We start from the raw sequence: 19,228 nt of genomic DNA, 5'->3' as shown, positions 1-19,228 counted from the left end.
AGTATGCATGCACTGTTACAACAATAATCTACAACACATTCCTGCATTATCACATCCATGTGTCTGCACATATAACCTGATAAACATGTTTAAAAGTCTTTGATGCACAATGTCAACTGGAAATGCAGTTACACAACAAATCAAATGAGTCACTGCACACTCACCCTGTTGTTAGCTGAATAAACACAGACCAATTTACTAAAATCCGCTCATTTAAATTAACTTATTACCCCACAGCTTTGTTCTTGTGTTTCTTAGCTCTGTTTATCTTAGTATTATGCAGCTATAGACCATCTAATGAACAAGTGCATGTCAATCTGGTGCTTAAGTTGTCTTGAGATACTGTATTGATGATTAAATAAATGCATTGCAAGTCCTCCATTCAGCTGAGAAGACTATTACTGAACTCACGTCGACTGCGCAAAAACCTGCTGACGCTTCCCAAACGCTGGAACTCGCTCGTCAGCAGATGCTGGAGCATTGTGTGCATGAGTATGTGTGTGCATGTGACTGCCTCATCAAATGTATTTATCTGCTGTGAGCAAGCCTGTGTACTTCTATTCACTGTCTGTTTGACAGCAGCAGCTTAAACACTCTCAATATGAAGTTTTTATTAACTGTGATTTTCTCAGTCGCTGCCCTCTCCAATCTAAAACTGTTTTCATTCTCCAGCGAGAGCGGCTCTTTAATGCAGCACTCTGCTTCTTTCTGCTGCCTTTCTTAATGACACTGCTGTGTGCCTTTTGAATGAGTGGAGCAAATTACACCACTACAAAGTTAAAAGAGAGAGAGAGAGAGAGAGAAATGGTACAATTGTTGAGGTTTACACATTTTGAAGGCAAATGTGCAGTACTCATGGTCTAGGATTTAATACTCAAAATCAGTGTGAGTGAGAATCATTTTAGCATAGAGGCTCCTGTGCCAGCTGGATTTGTGTGAAGAAGAGCTATAATAAGTGCAGCCTATTATGACCTTTAGTAGTCTCTTACAAATCTCTATGTGTGTGTGTGTATAAATATATATATGCTAATGTAACTCTTTCATGGTAGTTAGTGATTTCCAGATTCAGTCTGTTAGGTGGTTTGCAGTGTTTGTTTTACTGTTACACTGTGCTAAGCAATGGCACTATCATTTTCACTAGATAATATAATCAATTCAATAATCAACATTATAGTTTGGAGTCTGTGATGCAAAACTACTGATTGCTGATTAGTAGAAAGTTCAATTATATAAGAATTGACTCTGAAATGTCATAATTTAGCTTAGTTGCTACAAAATACTGCAATTTAAAGGTTTGTAATGGTGTATTGATTGAACAATAGTGGTTAATTGTAGTGCATATTGATTTATGGATGAGTTATGGAGTAAGCCTGGGTGAAATTTGTCTAAAATGTCACATGCAAGAAAAGGTGGAAAGAAAGCTGGAGAGCTGCTTCCACTCAGGCTTTTCAGCAGCCATCATCTTCAGAAGGTGACAGTCTGCTAGATAGAGGCTCTATCTTTTTTTCCCTCCTAATTTGTCCTTTTTTCTATACCTTTAACTTCATTTTCCCTCCATCTCCATGTGTCAAACTATAATCGTCTCCTGTTTCAGAGAAAAGTGACAGTGCGGCAGACAGACGGAGAGCAAAGATGTGAATTTAATTGAATTTCACGTTATGAGAAAAACCTTCAACCTCAAGGACGATTTACATGCTTGACCTCAAACAAGTTTTTAAAGTTGCGATAAAACAGAAGTAGCGACAGGTCTTTTTTCTGCATTGTGACGTACATCTGAGTGGAACGGATTATCGATGAAGAAAAAGTGGATGGGGACTTGATTCTATGATTTGCTTGTTGATTGGATTTTGAGATGTGGAGGCAGATGAACGCAAGCCTGCAGGATGGGGTGTAGGTGGACTAAATGATTGGAGAAGTCCTGCATATGTCGTAGAGAGAACTCACTTTTACCCGAAGGTCCAGTTGTGACATTTTGAGGTCAACATATACGGCCATTATGGGGTCCAAGAAAAAAAAAAAAGAAAGAAAATGAAACATGCATGGATGAATTGTTCACCAAAAGATCTATAATATTCATTATAGTTGTGTAAATTTTCATTTCATGCCATTTTAAACTACTTCTGTGTGTGTGTGAGTGAGTGAGTGAGTGAGTGAGTGAGTGAGTGAGTGAGTGATGTCTACATTAATATCTGCCTGGAGCTGGTGATACCAAGGGTCTAACTGGGTCAGTTTTTCCATCTAATAATGGCAGTATTATACCTGTAGGCACAGATTGCTGTTTATCACTCCACTTCTTTCTTTTTCCGTCCAATCTCTCTCTTGCTTTTGTCAAGATCTCTTCTTCACTTGATGGGGGATTAGTCTGCAGCAGTTAACTTGTGCGCAGTGGGGGTCTGGCTGGCTTGCGTGAGCAGCAGGTGCCCATGTGTGAAGAGTAATCCCAAGGGGGGTCAGAGACAAGTGTTAGCATCCACTCAGGGAAGACTTTTCCATAGCTTTCTCCCACAGCCTCTCTGACTGATGAGAACATGTCATTTCATATTAGCCCTATGAGGGAGACAGCAGCGGTTTAGGCGTTTGTGTATTTATGGATTGTGTGAAGATAAGAGAGGAAGGCAGGAGCTGTGTGAAGATACGAGGTCAGATGAGGCAAAGGCCAGCCAGAAAGAAGGGATAGTAGGGAGTAGATTGAGCAATTTAAAATTATTTTTTATTTATTTTTTTGAACATTATATATATATGGATTTGACAAAATAATCCTAATCAGTCATCCTGATGTTGTCTTGTCATGTTTCGATTGTTACAGTGAAATGAGGAAGGTTTTACCTTTCAGTATTTACAGTAAAATATTTTGAAGTGGTCGACTTAGTGATGGTGAAATGGATTTTTTTTCATTGATTTTAATATTTTATATATTTTTAATACTTTTAATATTTTAATAATTTAATAATACCCAAATACTTATATATATATATATATATATATATATATATATATATATATTAAAAATAATACAAACATTTCAAAAATGCATTATTTGCATTATCCATTGACAAGGCAGTATGCATATTTTGGAACTGATTTTAGACAAATTGACTTCTGTTAATCCATCATTTGGTTTACTTTTAGTAGAACATTTCAGCAACATTCCAATGTGAAATTTTTTGCTCTTCCATTTCTCTCTTTAATAACCAAAGAATTTAGATTTTTTTTAACCTAAATAATTAATTTTTAAAAAATAATACAAATTATTTTAAAACAGAAACTTTGCTTTATCCATTGACAGGATTGTCTACATATTTTGGAGCTGATTTTGGCAGAATGGCTTCTGTTATTCCACCATTTGGTTTGCTTTGCTTTGAATAGAACATTTTAGGAACATTCTGCTGTGTAATTTTGTTGTTGCCCCATTTGGAAGTCTGTTTGTTTTTCTATTTTGTCCTTCGTTTCCACAACATCTTCCATCACAGTGCTCTGCTGTTAATTCTCTAAAACCGCTCCAGATACTACCACTTGATATTTTGCATTGAATTAGCTCCCTTAGCCTCATCCTTATCCTACAATTACTGAAGAAATGGCAAAGCTGATCTCTAGTCAATGCAAAAGGGCAATGGCTGTTGTTCACTCGGTTGAGGAGTCTGCTGGGATTGTTCTAAATGATTCACTGATCTTTAGATAATATTTCTCAACTGTTGAACCAATTAGCAGTTTCTGCCTGCACACTTCCCCTGTGCATTGCTGTTAAAATTATAATCCTGTTCCAGTTGTGCTCTTTTGCATGATTAGTAATCAGTTCCTTTGAGACCAAAATCCCCATATTTTAAATATTTATTTACACCCACCTTGTGAAGACTATACAAAAAAGGACAAAAACAGTAGAGATGCATATATTACTGGGAATCTGCAAGGTACAAACATGTCTGCATCAGTAATTGTAGGTTACATGTATAATCACATTTGAATCAAAGATACATTCATACAGTCAGACCAGCATATACTATACACAAACAAACCTGCGCCATTCACTGAAGATCAAAGAGAGGCTCCCAAATGTTTCATGATCTGGTTCAAATGAGAATGGCGTGGCAGTGAATAGGAATGGGAATATTATCTATCTATCTATCTATCTATCTATCTATCTGTCTATCTGTCTGTCTCTGTCTGTTGTTCTTTCTTTTCATTCATCAATCTGTTCCTCAGCTCACTGATCTGTCTATCTGTCTATATTTATCATTCTGTCGTTCTGTTTCTCTTGTTCTATCGTTCCATCCATCCATCTGTTCCTCCGCTCACTGATCTATGTATGTATGTGTTCCTGTCTGTCTGTCTATTGTAATTAGTTTATATTGTTCCATCCATCCATCCATCCGTTCCTCAGCTCACTGGTCTATCTATCTATCTATCTATCTATCTATCTATCTATCTATCTATCTATCTATCTATCTTTCAATCTATCTATCGTTCTATCGTTCTTTCTATCTATCGTTCTTTCTATCTATCGTTCTATCTATCTATCTATCGTTTATATATATATATATATATATATATATATATATATATATATTAAAAATAATACAAACATTTCAAAAATGCATTATTTGCATTATCCATTGACAAGGCAGTATGCATATTTTGGAACTGATTTTAGACAAATTGACTTCTGTTAATCCATCATTTGGTTTACTTTTAGTAGAACATTTCAGCAACATTCCAATGTGAAATTTTTTGTTCTTCCATTTCTCTCTTTAATAACCAAAGAATTTAGATTTTTTTTAACCTAAATAATTAATTTTTAAAAAATAATACAAATTATTTTAAAACAGAAACTTTGCTTTATCCATTGACAGGATTGTCTACATATTTTGGAGCTGATTTTGGCAGAATGGCTTCTGTTATTCCACCATTTGGTTTGCTTTGCTTTGAATAGAACATTTTAGGAACATTCTGCTGTGTAATTTTGTTGTTGCCCCATTTGGAAGTCTGTTTGTTTTTCTATTTTGTCCTTCGTTTCCACAACATCTTCCATCACAGTGCTCTGCTGTTAATTCTCTAAAACCGCTCCAGATACTACCACTTGATATTTTGCATTGAATTAGCTCCCTTAGCCTCATCCTTATCCTACAATTACTGAAGAAATGGCAAAGCTGATCTCTAGTCAATGCAAAAGGGCAATGGCTGTTGTTCACTCGGTTGAGGAGTCTGCTGGGATTGTTCTAAATGATTCACTGATCTTTAGATAATATTTCTCAACTGTTGAACCAATTAGCAGTTTCTGCCTGCACACTTCCCCTGTGCATTGCTGTTAAAATTATAATCCTGTTCCAGTTGTGCTCTTTTGCATGATTAGTAATCAGTTCCTTTGAGACCAAAATCCCCATATTTTAAATATTTATTTACACCCACCTTGTGAAGACTATACAAAAAAGGACAAAAACAGTAGAGATGCATATATTACTGGGAATCTGCAAGGTACAAACATGTCTGCATCAGTAATTGTAGGTTACATGTATAATCACATTTGAATCAAAGATACATTCATACAGTCAGACCAGCATATACTATACACAAACAAACCTGCGCCATTCACTGAAGATCAAAGAGAGGCTCCCAAATGTTTCATGATCTGGTTCAAATGAGAATGGCGTGGCAGTGAATAGGAATGGGAATATTATCTATCTATCTATCTATCTATCTATCTATCTGTCTATCTGTCTGTCTCTGTCTGTTGTTCTTTCTTTTCATTCATCAATCTGTTCCTCAGCTCACTGATCTGTCTATCTGTCTATATTTATCATTCTGTCGTTCTGTTTCTCTTGTTCTATCGTTCCATCCATCCATCTGTTCCTCCGCTCACTGATCTATGTATGTATGTGTTCCTGTCTGTCTGTCTATTGTAATTAGTTTATATTGTTCCATCCATCCATCCATCCGTTCCTCAGCTCACTGGTCTATCTATCTATCTATCTATCTATCTATCTATCTATCTATCTATCTATCTATCTATCTTTCAATCTATCTATCGTTCTATCGTTCTTTCTATCTATCGTTCTTTCTATCTATCGTTCTTTCTATCTATCTATCTATCTATCTATCTATCTATCTATCGTTCTTTCGTTCTATCTATCTATCGTTCTTTCTTTCTGTCGGTCCATCCATCCATCTGTTCCTCAGCTCACTGGGGCAAACTTCATCTCACTGGACGCGTTCTCATAGCAACCGATAAACCGTGGAACGATTATTTTGTATGAACCATCTGATGATTGCTCGTTCTGTATAAGCAACAAACACGACAAAGCTACTGCAGGTTTTTTTTGGGTTTTTTTGGTCATTACCTTAAATTAAAACATTAAAAATGTAAGAGTGAAAGATGTTTGTAAGTAAACATATGTAATCTCTCTGCATCTGAATCATTAAGCCCCGTTCGTGGCTCTGCTTGCGCACGGCAGGTTGGCTGTTATTCATCTTCAGGGATTTAAGGATTCCTCTGCGTGTGCATAAGCGAAGGATGACGAAGGAAGGGTCACGAACGCTTCCGGGGGATCACGAAAGTCTTTCTCCGCGAGCTCCAGGTTCTGAGGCTTTCTGAACCATGGAGCCGGATGCATCTCTTTGATCAGTTCTTGACTGTTCACTGGACGAGTGCATGCAACCCTACTTATACTACAGTTAGCTTTTAGAGGTGAGGCAAACGAATTAAATACGCTGGATGTGGTGTTTTAATGCTTCAAATATAATTATTCAGTGACGTTGATGATTATTTAATTGGGACCCGTAGCATCAGACAGACAGTGTGTTTTAATACACACCGCTGGGTGGCAGCAGAAAGCTACATCCAAAATAACGACTCTGTCGGTAGTTCGTGGGCCGGGGGTGTCCCTTGTTACTCATAAACAACTTTATATACATCTTTTAAGAAATAGACAATATGACTTAAAATTGAAGCATTTGTAGGTTGATTAATTGGAAATGAGGAGTTAATCAGAAATTAAATGATTTTTGATAATTTGCCTACCTTTAAGAAGAGAAGTGAAATACAAAATGCACGCATTGCAGTTTCACTGTCATAACCATTGACCCATTTTATTCCTCTTTCCTCTTAAGTCTACCTTTGATAGAACTGATTATGGAAGGAGGGAAGGGCTCTTTTTATTTTTATATGCTGAAAATGCATGGTATTGACATGACTATTCAATGTATGATACCTCAATAACATATCTTGGTAAACAAAAAAGCAACAACAATTTAATAACTTTTTCTGGATAAATAAAGTATACTGGTATTAGCCATCCAGATGATCAGTGGAATATTTTTTGATATTGGTGCATATAGTAATGATATTCTCCTTTATTTATTTTCACACCTGAGTTTTAATACAAAATAAGTCCATGGTTTGGATAGAGGCTGCAGCAGGTGAATGTAAATGTACTCAGGCCGGCATTTAGATGCCACTCAGATGTGTATTAAGCATGAAAGCACTTCAATTTGTTGCAATTTCATATCATTCTAATGAAAGAAAATTTGCATCTACAGTGGGTATAGAAAAGAATCACTCAGTGCAACTATAACATCCAAGTGAAAGATAACTCAATCAGGTGTAGCTAATCACCTTCTCAATGGCACACAAAGCCATTTGACTTTCAACTGTGATCAGCTGTGGTCATTTTGATTAGCTCAGCATGAAAAGAGCTTTCTTGGAGTGTTTGTCCTTGGTCCTACCAGTCCTTGGTAGTGCAATTGAAGCAAACAATCAACTATGAGTTGCAAGGCACTGTCAAAAGATCTCCGGGATCAAGTTGTGGACAGGCACAAGTCAGGAGATGGATACAACATTTTTTAAAAAGCTTTATCAATGCCTAGAAGCACAGTGAAGTCTATTGTTATGAAGTGGAAGGTATTTGGTACAACAGACCCTCCCTTTATCAGGACGTCGCTCCAAACTGGATGAAAGAGCCAGGAGGAAACTGGTCAGAGAGGCTACTAAGAGGCCTACAGCAACTCTGAAGCAGTTGCAGGAATTTATGACAAAGAGTGGTCGTTGTGTGTTGCTCTTATATTTTTCACTTGGATGTTATAAGTTGCACTGAGTAAATTGGATAAGACAAAAACTGTGTCTGTCTTCATTTCAGGCTGCAAAGCACTGAAATGTGATTATTTTAAATAGAGGTGATTCTTTTTTTATACCCACTGTATAAAATCGTACAAGAGAAGTATTTTTGTTTTTGGTGGCATAAACTGGAAAGGGTCAGGGGATTTCTGGTTCCCAGCATGCTATGGGGACTAGATCTGTAGAGTATATAATTATTCTTTTTTTTTTATTATTCATTAATTGTTTATTTAGTTTTGGAGCAAGATGAGAAAATTAAGAGAGATACAAGTGTTTAATGATCGGTTACACTGGGACTTACATGAGTTATGATGGCGTTTTAATGGATTTGGTTGGTAAAGAGTGGAGCTTGTGCTTAGATTGAGGACTGATAGCTACAGGACATGAGTTGTAGTCTATATTGCGCTGCATATGCCGTTGGTATAACTAGTCTCTTCTCTTTTGCACTTCCTGCTACACCAAATAAATGACAATTAGTATGCTTAAGTATGCTGTTGCTAACTACTTAACTGCATTACTTTGACATGTCCAGTTGTATTAGGGCTCCTAAAGTCAGTTAGGTTTCCACTACAGCATGTATTTTGTTAAGAAAACTCATTGTGAACCAATATTCAATTGATTTAAGGAATTAAATGTCTTTATTTTCATAGAAAAAGGAATGCTTCTTAATAGCACACTAGACCTTTTTGTCCAGTGGTGCTGTGACTAGGCTATTTGCCCATTACCCAAGTGACCTCTTCAATGGTCAGAACATTGTCAAGCAGTTCAACATGTAGCAACAAGTAAACATATTTCGTCAGCGAAGATTTCCCTTTCTACTGAACACCCTCCAGTCTGAAGTTTCAGAAGCGATCCTGCGAAGCATTAAATATCTGCATTGAGAACTGCAGTAAAACGATAATAGTACTGTAGGTGATGGATTAATCTCTCAAACATTTCTTAGCTATCTGTTGTCAAGCCATCCAGATGTGCTGACACACAGACGCTCTCGCGCTGTAGTCCACCCCTCCCATTCGATTCAAATCTTATCCGATGCGTACACACGCGCGTATGTGCGTACAGGAGCAGATTTGACAGTATCTAACCGCGCTGCCCGAGAGCAACAAGAACACACATACGAGGTTCAACGGGAACCGACAACGCACCGTAGAGGTAAAACACCACGTCCACGTCCACCTTTTCATTTAGTCGGTGCAACCGCGGCAGACGGAATCGTGCGCGAGAATGACAGTTGAGTCTATTTGTCAATTCAGAAAGTGATGGCCGAACGCCGCGAGCATTCAGTGAATCAAACCCTAACGGATTTATTCAAATGGCGAAGCCGGAGAACGCTGCTCTCGTTAGATCGCTAAATTGTGTATGTACAACATTAATGCTGCTTACAACACGGCTGTTTTTGGCTTGGAAGACGTGAAGAACACAGCTGGTGCTACTGAGTCGGAGATGTCTGTGTAAATATAATCTCGTCAAATCCAAAAACCCCTTAGACGCCTGCGTTTAAATATCATTAATGGCATTATTCACTCGAACGTCTCTTTATTGCTCTGCAAACGTAGACAGCCGACGCGCGACATCATAACAGGCAGTTATTTTATGTTTACAGGAGATATGTGTGCCATAAACCGAAGTCCGATGCAAAAAGCGTCGCGTTTTGTCACGTATGGGGACACGTTAAGGCAATATTTTGGGGCAAGAGGCGACTTAATTAGATTAACAGCGAGAAAGGTGATAACGAAGTGTCGCCGAGTCGAATGATTTTGAGCGCAAGGAAGGCGCAGCTGTGAACACACGCGCAACACTCAGCGAGTTCATGCATCTCTCAAAGCACTGACAGCGACCGTCTGTGGATTATGTCAGATGGGTTTGGATCGAGTCTGAGCGCTAATGGGCTTCACCGTCTGCATAAGGGTCAATGGCGTGTCGCTCATTATTTTGTCTGGATCTATTGTTATGCAAAAAAGCAATTCATAAAAATGACCTGGATGCATTTTGTATGATTAATACGTTTTCACTCCATGAATTTTAATGCATTTGGATATGTGATTTTATTAGGCTTAAGGTAAAAAGTCTGATGGTGTAACTCTCTCTCTCTATATATATATAGGCAGAATTTTATTTTTTTTTTTTTAAAAAAGGGAAAAAAATATAAATGAGTTTAGCATAATGTTTTGTTGTTATTTCTTTTAAAAAAGGTGAAATTTTGTTTTAAAATCTGACTAATATGTGAGATATTTGAAAAAGTTTTGTCAATTTGTCAAATCAATTTTCAGGAACCGTTTTTGTTGTCGTGTGATAAGAACCCCTTTAGACCGAAAATGAGGTAGTTAGAAAATAAAAAAATAGGCCTAATTGAATAATTAAATTTAAGGTTTAAGTATTTTAGTACTTTTTCTTGTTTGTTACACCACTTTTTATGCATGAAACCAACATGAACACAAAGATCACAAGATCTTGTGTTTTAAATTATTTCTCCTTTTTATCACCTCAAATATCCTTTTTTTCCATTACCCTTAATGCTGTTGTGCAATAGATAGACTAAATAATCCCCTGTTGTTGTTAACTGTCTTTTGGTTTGTGCACTGGTTTCTTTTTGTTGGCCTCAACACTTAGCGCAATCAAAATAGAGGAACTGAATTTGCTACAGTATGAATGCTGTAGTTCATAGAGCTATATGGGCTTTAAAATGAAAGCAGAAGAAGTCTCTTTGGGAATCAATACCATTAGCTTTCTCTGTTTCAGAGCTGACTTGGCACAGAGGAGGAGACGAGTGCTGTGAAAATCGTGTCCCCTGCACAGTCATGGCCTCAAAGCTCAATCCAAATGTACTTTATGTCCGGGAGCCCCGGGAGTCCCTGACCTCTCCGGATCCTCAAGCCGAGGCGGGTGACGAATCATCGGACAGTGACGGGGAGCCAGAGGAGACCTCGAACAAACTCATCCGAAAAGTATCCACTTCTGGTCAGATTCGAGCCAAGGTAGGATTTAGCAGAAAGTAGGATTTTAGGAGATTTTGTTCACTTTTTACCACCCCAATATTATTTTATTTAATATTTATTTATTATTTAAGTAAATAAGTTGAGTAGTTTTTTCTGTGAGAAAAAAGATGAAGCGCTCAATACCCATGTGTGCATATACTATCTCTCTCTCTCTCTCTCTCTCTCTCACACACACACACACACACACACACACACACACACACACACATACATTGTATATTTGTAGCTGTAGTGCATATTGGACAGTCACTGATGGCTCAGAATCAGTCAATACTTGGCATGCTATGACTAGTATGTACAATATCAATGTCAGTTTGGACTAATGTTTATTCCTGAAAGGGCAAAAGGATATGAGACGGTCATTAGCATGCTTACTATGATACACAAGACAGCATCTAGTCTACATGCACATGTTCTTTGTTAATCAAAAGACCAAATGCTGTTGATTAATTGAGCTCATTTTAAAATTAATTTGAAGCAGCTTCTTACTGATTGATTTTATTTCCTGTCAAAGAGGGGAATTTGTTGTAGAGGTCAGTCTGTTGATGAACATACTGAGGGCTACCCTGACCCTTGACCCCTCACACATACCTGTTTATTGTGTCAGCTTTGTGTTGCATTTTGATAAGGTGAGAACAGTAGAATTGTTGAGCAGACAGAGTGTAAAATTCCCTTTGTGTATATAAAGCTATCCATGTGGGAAGAATATGGAAGCTTGTTTCCATCATGGGATAAAAAAAGGTAATTGTGACCCTTTTATCCCACAATTCAGAATTTTTATGTCACAATTCAGAGTTTTTTTCTCACAATTTAGAATAGTGAGATATAAACACAGAATTCTGATTTCTTTGCTCGCAATTCCATCCAGTTTACATCTGCCAGTTCTAAGTTTATATCTCACAATCCTGTTTTTATGTTGTTGTTGTTTCCACCACAGAATAAAAATAAAAAAGGTAATTCCTTTTTTTATTGCAATTTCGAATTTATATCTCACAATTCTAACTTTTCTTCTCAGAATTGCAAGATCTAAAGATCAGATGTTAACTCGCAATTGTGACTTTAAATCTTGCAATTCTGAGGAAAAAAAGTCAGAATTGTGAGATATAAACTCAGAATTGCAAGAAAAAAAATTCGGAATTGTGAGATAAAAAGTCACAATTAACTTCTTTATTTTTTATCCTGTGGTAAGCTTCCATACAAGAATGAGGCTACGTTTACACGACAACGGTTTAGTCAAAAACGGAAAAGTTTTTCCCTTGCGTTTTAAAAAAGTTTCACGTATACACGACAACGTTTTCAAAACAATTCGCGGTTACACATACCCTGAAAACGGACAAAAACTCTGTATTACGTATGCCAGACCAGTAGTTGGCGCTGTCACCTTGTTAGTAAACTGTACCTGTTGCCATGTGTATATGATGCCTCTCCGCTGTTGGTTGTAATATTGGTGAAGTAAATCCACACTTTGCTGAAGAAGCGTTAGCAAACTCTTAAACAGCAACAATAGTACCATATACTCCACCATTGTTGTGTATGTTTGTTTGCGCTTGCCTTTAAAATCGACATGTACTGCGTATGTCTACATACCTAACATGTACTATGCATGACGTCACTGTTTTCAAAGATTCCCTTATTGGGTGTTTACACGAAAACGATAACGGTGCCGTTTTCAAAAACTTGCACTTTGAAACCCGTTTTCAAAAATGTGCGTTTTCAGTCCCCAAGATGCCGTTGTCATGTAAACGAACAGGCAAAACGCATAAAAAGTTTCCCGTTTTTGGCTGAAAACGTTGTCGTGTAAACGGCCCCTGAGACTGGAAGACAGACCCTGCAGGCAAAAAGTTTAGCAGAATTTAGTGCCTGACCTGTGGTTCCCACCCCCCACAATTCAGTATCCATGTATCAGGTGACCTTTCTCCTTTGACCCATGTGAGATTCTGAGAGTTAAATGTGACTGCAACAGTGAGGCCACCTGTTTTGTAGCATGAGAGTTGGGTGTCATTATAACAGGACAATGTAAGGTTATAGATCTCCCTTTCATCTACAGATGGGCTTAAGCAGTCACTTAGTAACTAGCTATTTATTTCTCTGACACTGTTTGGCTTTGGACCATTGAACAACTTTTTTACATTTAACACTCTGTTAGTGGTACTTACAGAGTGCAAAGGTTTATTGCACTGCTACCATAACAAATCATATCAGCTTTGTTGGATCATTTCTAGAAGCCTCCGTTAAAACAGATCTCAGATCAGGCCTTGAATGCCTTTAGTTCCTCTCTGTTAAACAGCTGAAAACTGACCTCAGATCAGTTTAACCATCTGATCTGCTTAGTGTAAGCAGATCTCAAATAAGCAATGGCTTTGTGTACATGAACATTTAGATCATAGTTGTAATAAGATGAACATGATCCCAGATCAGCACATGTCAGTCATATTTATCTTGACACTGAGGTTGATGAAATTACCAAAATATTAGTCAGTATCAGCAAGCCAATTAAGCTGAACTAATTGAATCAGGCAATCACACAGATACCAATTAAGTTAATGTTTTCATTTTGTCAAACAATGCTAACACTTTTGCTAATAGTTTATGTAGAAATTCTTTGATAATTAGATTTTTGCAACCTGGAACAGTTGAAATTATTTTCATGTACACTACTGTTCAAGAGTTTGGGGTCTGTTACATTTCTATTTTAATTGATTTTAAAATGTAATTTATTAATGTGATGGCAAAGCTGAATTTTCATCAGCCATTACTCCAGTCTTCAGTGTCACATAATGCTCAAGAAACATTTCTTACTATTTTCAATGTTAAAACCAGTTGTGCTGCTTAAAAATTTTGTGGAAACTGTGATTCTTTAAGTTTTTTTTAAGGATTGTTCAACAACAACAACAACAACAACAAATAGAGTTCAGAAGTTCGAATTCACTTAATAATTAGCTGCGGTGTGTGGTGACTCCCTTATTTTGTTGCGATTCAAAAATAGATCGTAACAAAAAGAACACCATTTATTTGAAATATAAAAAAATGGTGGCAATGCCAAAAAACTTACTGACCCTTTTGAATGGTAGCATAATTTTCATACTTAAAAATAATGCTTGATAATATCACAAATAACTTGTTTTCTCATTTAAATTTCATAGGAAATGTCCCTTGAGAGGAATCTACGAAAACTTACATTTAGAGGCCATATAAAGCCAGTCAATCAGACCGGAACTGGTGATTTTAGTCAGCGCTTGCTATTTTTGTGTGCAGCATCAGACAGTCAATAAAAGGACAGTGGACGGTCCTTTGGAGGGTCATCAGATGTTGAGGGCAGCTAATGACAGGCTAATGCTGCTTAGCAAAATTTGACATTCAGTACGGTATGTGCCTGGTGAAAAGTAATTGTGTGTTTGTGTGTGTGCTTAGATTGATGTCAGTAAACACTGCATGATACTTCCTCTTGCTCATTAGTGATTTCCCCTTCATTAGCATACTTGTTAAACCCTGTGAAGCATTTTGAAGTGTAACATGTCATTTCAGCCTGACTGAGTTCATTTATTACCTGTTGTTGCTGTGCACACACTGACATTTCAATTTGTAGAATCATAGTTAACAACGTGTTGTGAGTTTTGTGCATGTCTTCAACAGTTACCCAATATGAGTGAGTGTTTTGTCAGTTCAGTTTCCACAAAAATATTAAGAAACACACCTGTTTTCAACATTGATAATAAGAAATGTTTCTTGAGCACCAAATCAGATTAGATTAGAATAATTTCTGAAGGATCGTGTGACTTAAAATTCAGCTTTGCCATGTCAGAAATAAATTGCATTTTAAAATATATTAAAATAGAAAACAGTTATTTTAAATTGTAATAATATTTCACTATAATACTGTTTTTACTTTAGTTTTCATCAAACAAACACAGCCTTGGTGATTTTTTCAGAAACATTTAAAAAATCTACGAATTATTGATTAGCAGCAAATTAGGAGTTTATTAAGGGAAAACTCTTAGTTAATAGTGAATATGTGTTCCCTATTCTGAAGTGTTACTCATTTCAGATAATGTGCACAGTATACATATACTGCATTCTACTTTACAAAACAGTAGGTAATATGCCATTCCAAACATGCCTTGTGTGTTTCTGTCTATGATTATGTTGATGATGACAGGATTAGTCCATAAGTGGAGACTTGAGAAATAAGTGTGTGCAGGGCTCAACAAATAATGTTTTGCGAAGTCTGCTCAATTGTGCTGATTTAAATATGCCACCAAGGTTACATTACCTTGCTGGATAAAATAGATGATTTGTATGGGGCTAACAAATTGAAATTCTTATTGTTGAACTTGTATAGACAGAAAAATTATAGACAGAATGAGATACAGTAAACAGAGGAGGAAGTATGCAGGGATCTTACATATGTGTTCGTTAATTAGGAAAAAGAAGAGAGGAACAGTAATGCGTGTACGACGTATATCCTGTAACAGGTTTCCTCTGAGGGTCACATTTATCAGTGCGCACTGTCAATACTTTCTCTGTGTTAGATGGCCCTATTCTCCTTCTTCCTGTCCAAGGGGTAAAGAATTACATAAGACTATCTCTCCATCTCTCTCTCTGCCCTGTTTGTTAGTGACCTCATTCATTTTGTGTGCAGAAACTGGAGGCAAGCAAGAAGGAAAAGTATGTGTGTTGTTGAGTTTTGTGTGAGTTAGCTGAGAGACACAGAGTGTGTCCATTCAATCCATTTGGTGTAAGGAAGAATGACACAAGACAAATTCAGCCGAAGTTTAAGGGGAGAAAGGGAAGAATTCCATAACAACTAGTTTCTCCTCAAGGTAGCGGACTAAACGAGGCTGTGACCCCAGCAGACCAGTGTCCAGCATTATTGCCATTTTCACTACAAGAATGAGTCGGACTACAGACTACAGAAAACTGCTACCTGTTTACTATTTTGTCTTCTAAAGAAAGAGATCTGATACAAAACCAACATTTTATGTATTCAGATTTGAAAATCTGTAAATGTGTGAGCGGATGTCTCTTATAGGAAAGCAGGAAATGCAAGGTGTCATTTTTAAGGCCAGTAGCAAGACTGGATAGGACTGAAAGATGTAGCAAAATTTAGTCAAGGACCAAGCAAAACAACCTTCTAGTAAAAAAAAAAAAAAAAGGAGAAGTGAAGGGTGCACTCACTGTGAAGGAGGGTGTGATACTGAGGAAATAGTAAATATAACTTTATTTTTTTTAGGTTGATGTTGTTTATGGTGATGTCATTTGCCATAGGAATCACCATTTCTGTTTTTACACAATTTTTTGTCTTTTTTTTTTTTTTTGCAAAGGGTAATTTTACAGTATAGTTGATATTGTATTTTTAATTGTTCATCCTCATTTCCTCTATTTTTACATTTAGATTAGATTTACATTTGGCGGCGTCTAACACTCACTTAAAAGTTCATCTTTAAAAACACAAATAATTTAATAAAACTGTTAATTGTAAACTTTAACATCTCAAAATGTTCTTTTTTCATGCTGTACATTATAATGTTTTGATGCCTATTTTCACTTGTAACTACTGATTTTAATGTTAAGTATTTAATTTTTTTAATTTATAGGCAAAATAGTATATAATTTTAATATCAGTGCATCCCTTGACACATCAATATGTTCTTGCTGTTTTTAGTGGGTCTGCCTTAGAAAACGTTGTAGCAGTGCAAGACAGTTTTCCTAGGTGTCTTTTGAGAAGACTAGAAAATTCAGACCATGTGGATGTTGAAGGGCGCTGTGAATGTTTCTCGGGCTCCTGGGTGTTTCTGTTTGAACGTTCATGTGGATGATACTGAAGACCAACTGTATTCAGTGGGAGGAAAAGATCAAGGGTCATGGTGTGTGTGTGTGCAGAACCCCTGTAGAATTGCATGAGGAAATGGGTAGTCTCACATGTCTACGAATGACCCTGTGTTTTTTCCCTGTCTTGTGTTTCCCAGAAGGTGACCTTATGTGGTGACTGAGAGTAACTCACAGTGAGTTTAGTCTCAACCCATCACTAATGGCTGTTTAATGGTTTGGGTAACACGAGATTTCATCATTTTGGATGGCCAAGGTCTGTGCCTTTTAGTGATTGCCTGTTTTCTGGTATCACCTGATAAACTATGTCAAATATGTCCAAGACTGAAAGAATACAGCTGTGACTGAATTCTCAGACTGCTGAACTTTCAAGAAACTATCAAACCATTGTCTTTACTTCCACTTATTTTGTCTAAACTGGCTTTTTAGCTTTGGGATGTATAGACACGCTGGATCGGTTTCCTACGTTGTTGTAATTTGATCTGAACGGAAACTTAATGACAGCATTTTCATTTTTGGGTGAACTAACCCTTTAAATAATGGTGCTTAACCCAAAATGTAGTGTTTCATTTATTCATTCTCCTAAGAGTGCTTAATTTTGGGAATCAGGTGGGTTTTTTTTTACACTGCATGTTTTTGATTCACGATCTTAGCTTTAAGTTAACTTTTTTCAGTTAACAGTTAGCTATTTGTTCATGAATCAGTTGAACTATACTGGTCATGCTGTAGGTTTTTGATTTATTAAAAAGAACCAGCTCATAAGAGTCATTCTTTCTGGAAATGTGACACTGGTCGCAGTGTATTTTATTGATTCACTAAAAAGAACAGGCTCATATGAGTAATTTGTTCGTTTGTGAATCATTATACAATGGTCACAATGGTAGCTGTGTCTCATTTCGAGGGCTGCAACTTCCAGAGGTCATTGAGGCTGTCTGATTTCAGAAAAGTAACTTTAAAATAACTATTTACAATTCTATTTATAATTCAATTCAATTATATTCTATTTAAAACTATTTATAATTCTACATTAGACTGCCAAGTAATACCTTCTGTTGTAGTTTGGCTTTCTTTCTTTCTTTCTTTCTTGCTTGCTTGCTAGCATTAGTGAGTGGCGCTAAGCGATGTAACATAGATTAAACAGTGGCTCACATGTACCAAATGCTTTATTCCCTAGCTTTTATTTTTTCCCTCATCTTCCTTTCATGTTGTTTTCATTCTGCTGGGCCCATAAGTGATCCACACACACACACACACACACACACACAGTCCTTCATCCTCCGGAGAAAAGTCTACCGTAATGAGCTCTCTCTTTCTCACATTATGAGGGCACATGCATGAGAGAGACAGGTGGTAGAGAGAGCAGAGGACAAGTGAATGAGAGGCACAGATGAAGCAGGTAGCTTTTAGTTCTATTCCAGTTGTCACAGCTGCCCAGGGCAACCCAGCACATGCTGTCTACTATGCATTTATCTTAACAAGGTGCAATAAACTGACAAGAGATAAATCAAATCTCTCCAATCTGTTTGTGATTTGTGATTTATTTGGTTTCTATTTCTGTCATGTCTCACCCAGAGTGAAATCTCATTGGTTCAAACACAAAGCTGTACAGTATATAAAACATGAAGTATGTTTTGACTGAAAATATTATATGCTGGAAACTTCACTGGACACAAGCCTCCATTGAATGAGTGAAATTAATTAGCCCAGTCATAATGTTTAATGTGTGTCTGTGAAAAAGAGGAAGAATGAGCTACTGGGTTGTTAGTATGATTGATAATATCAATGTTTTTCGTTTCACTAGTGTCTGTAAGAGGCTTTTCAATAATTATGGCCTATACGGCCCCTCATAATAGTGTGTGTCAGTTTCCATCTCTTTTCTTTGCTAATGAAGACAGATAGCACATGTCATAACACAGCATCAGTTATGACGAGCACACGGACGCGTGCTTAGCAGCAATAGCACCTCCAGTCAGGACAAAATGGAAGCCATCAGGCCATGTTGACGCCCACTCACATTCTCTCATCTATTCATTTCATCGTTTCAATGAAGAAAACCGAAGCAGGAAGGAAGTCTACTTCTGTGTTTCCTCTTTTGGCACTCTGCATTTCAGAGCATGTTTTTTGCCACTAAAAATAGCAGCAGAGGGTTTTGATTTACACTACACACGCCACAAAACAGGAAGCATCCAGGGGTTTACTTCAGTCAAGACAGTGTAGCACTACTTAGATAGAGTTCAATCAGATTTTTTTTTTTTGATCTGTCACCTTTTTAGCAACATTGGATGGATGTTTCTCTTTCCTT

General features: G+C 37.0%; 1 protein-coding gene across 1 annotated transcript in view; it reads left to right on the top strand.

Moving 5' to 3' along the window:
• The first annotated feature begins 9,133 nt into the window (after positions 1–9,133).
• Positions 9,134–19,228, top strand: part of LOC107668950 (diacylglycerol kinase delta-like) — a 76,557-nt gene continuing 66,462 nt past the window's right edge. Inside the window, exons 1-2 of the mRNA XM_016461038.1 lie at positions 9,134–9,256; positions 10,844–11,079. Coding sequence (XP_016316524.1) covers positions 10,903–11,079 — 177 coding nt within the window. The 5' untranslated portion in view covers positions 9,134–9,256; positions 10,844–10,902. The remainder of the gene's footprint in view (positions 9,257–10,843; positions 11,080–19,228) is intronic.

Source organism: Sinocyclocheilus anshuiensis, unplaced genomic scaffold, assembly GCF_001515605.1.
Source record: "Sinocyclocheilus anshuiensis isolate Anshui unplaced genomic scaffold, SAMN03320099.WGS_v1.1 scaffold337, whole genome shotgun sequence".
Taxonomy (NCBI): Eukaryota; Metazoa; Chordata; class Actinopteri; order Cypriniformes; family Cyprinidae; genus Sinocyclocheilus; species Sinocyclocheilus anshuiensis.
The sequence above is the reverse complement of the archived record's forward strand: the minus strand, read 5'-3'. Positions and strand labels throughout refer to the sequence as shown.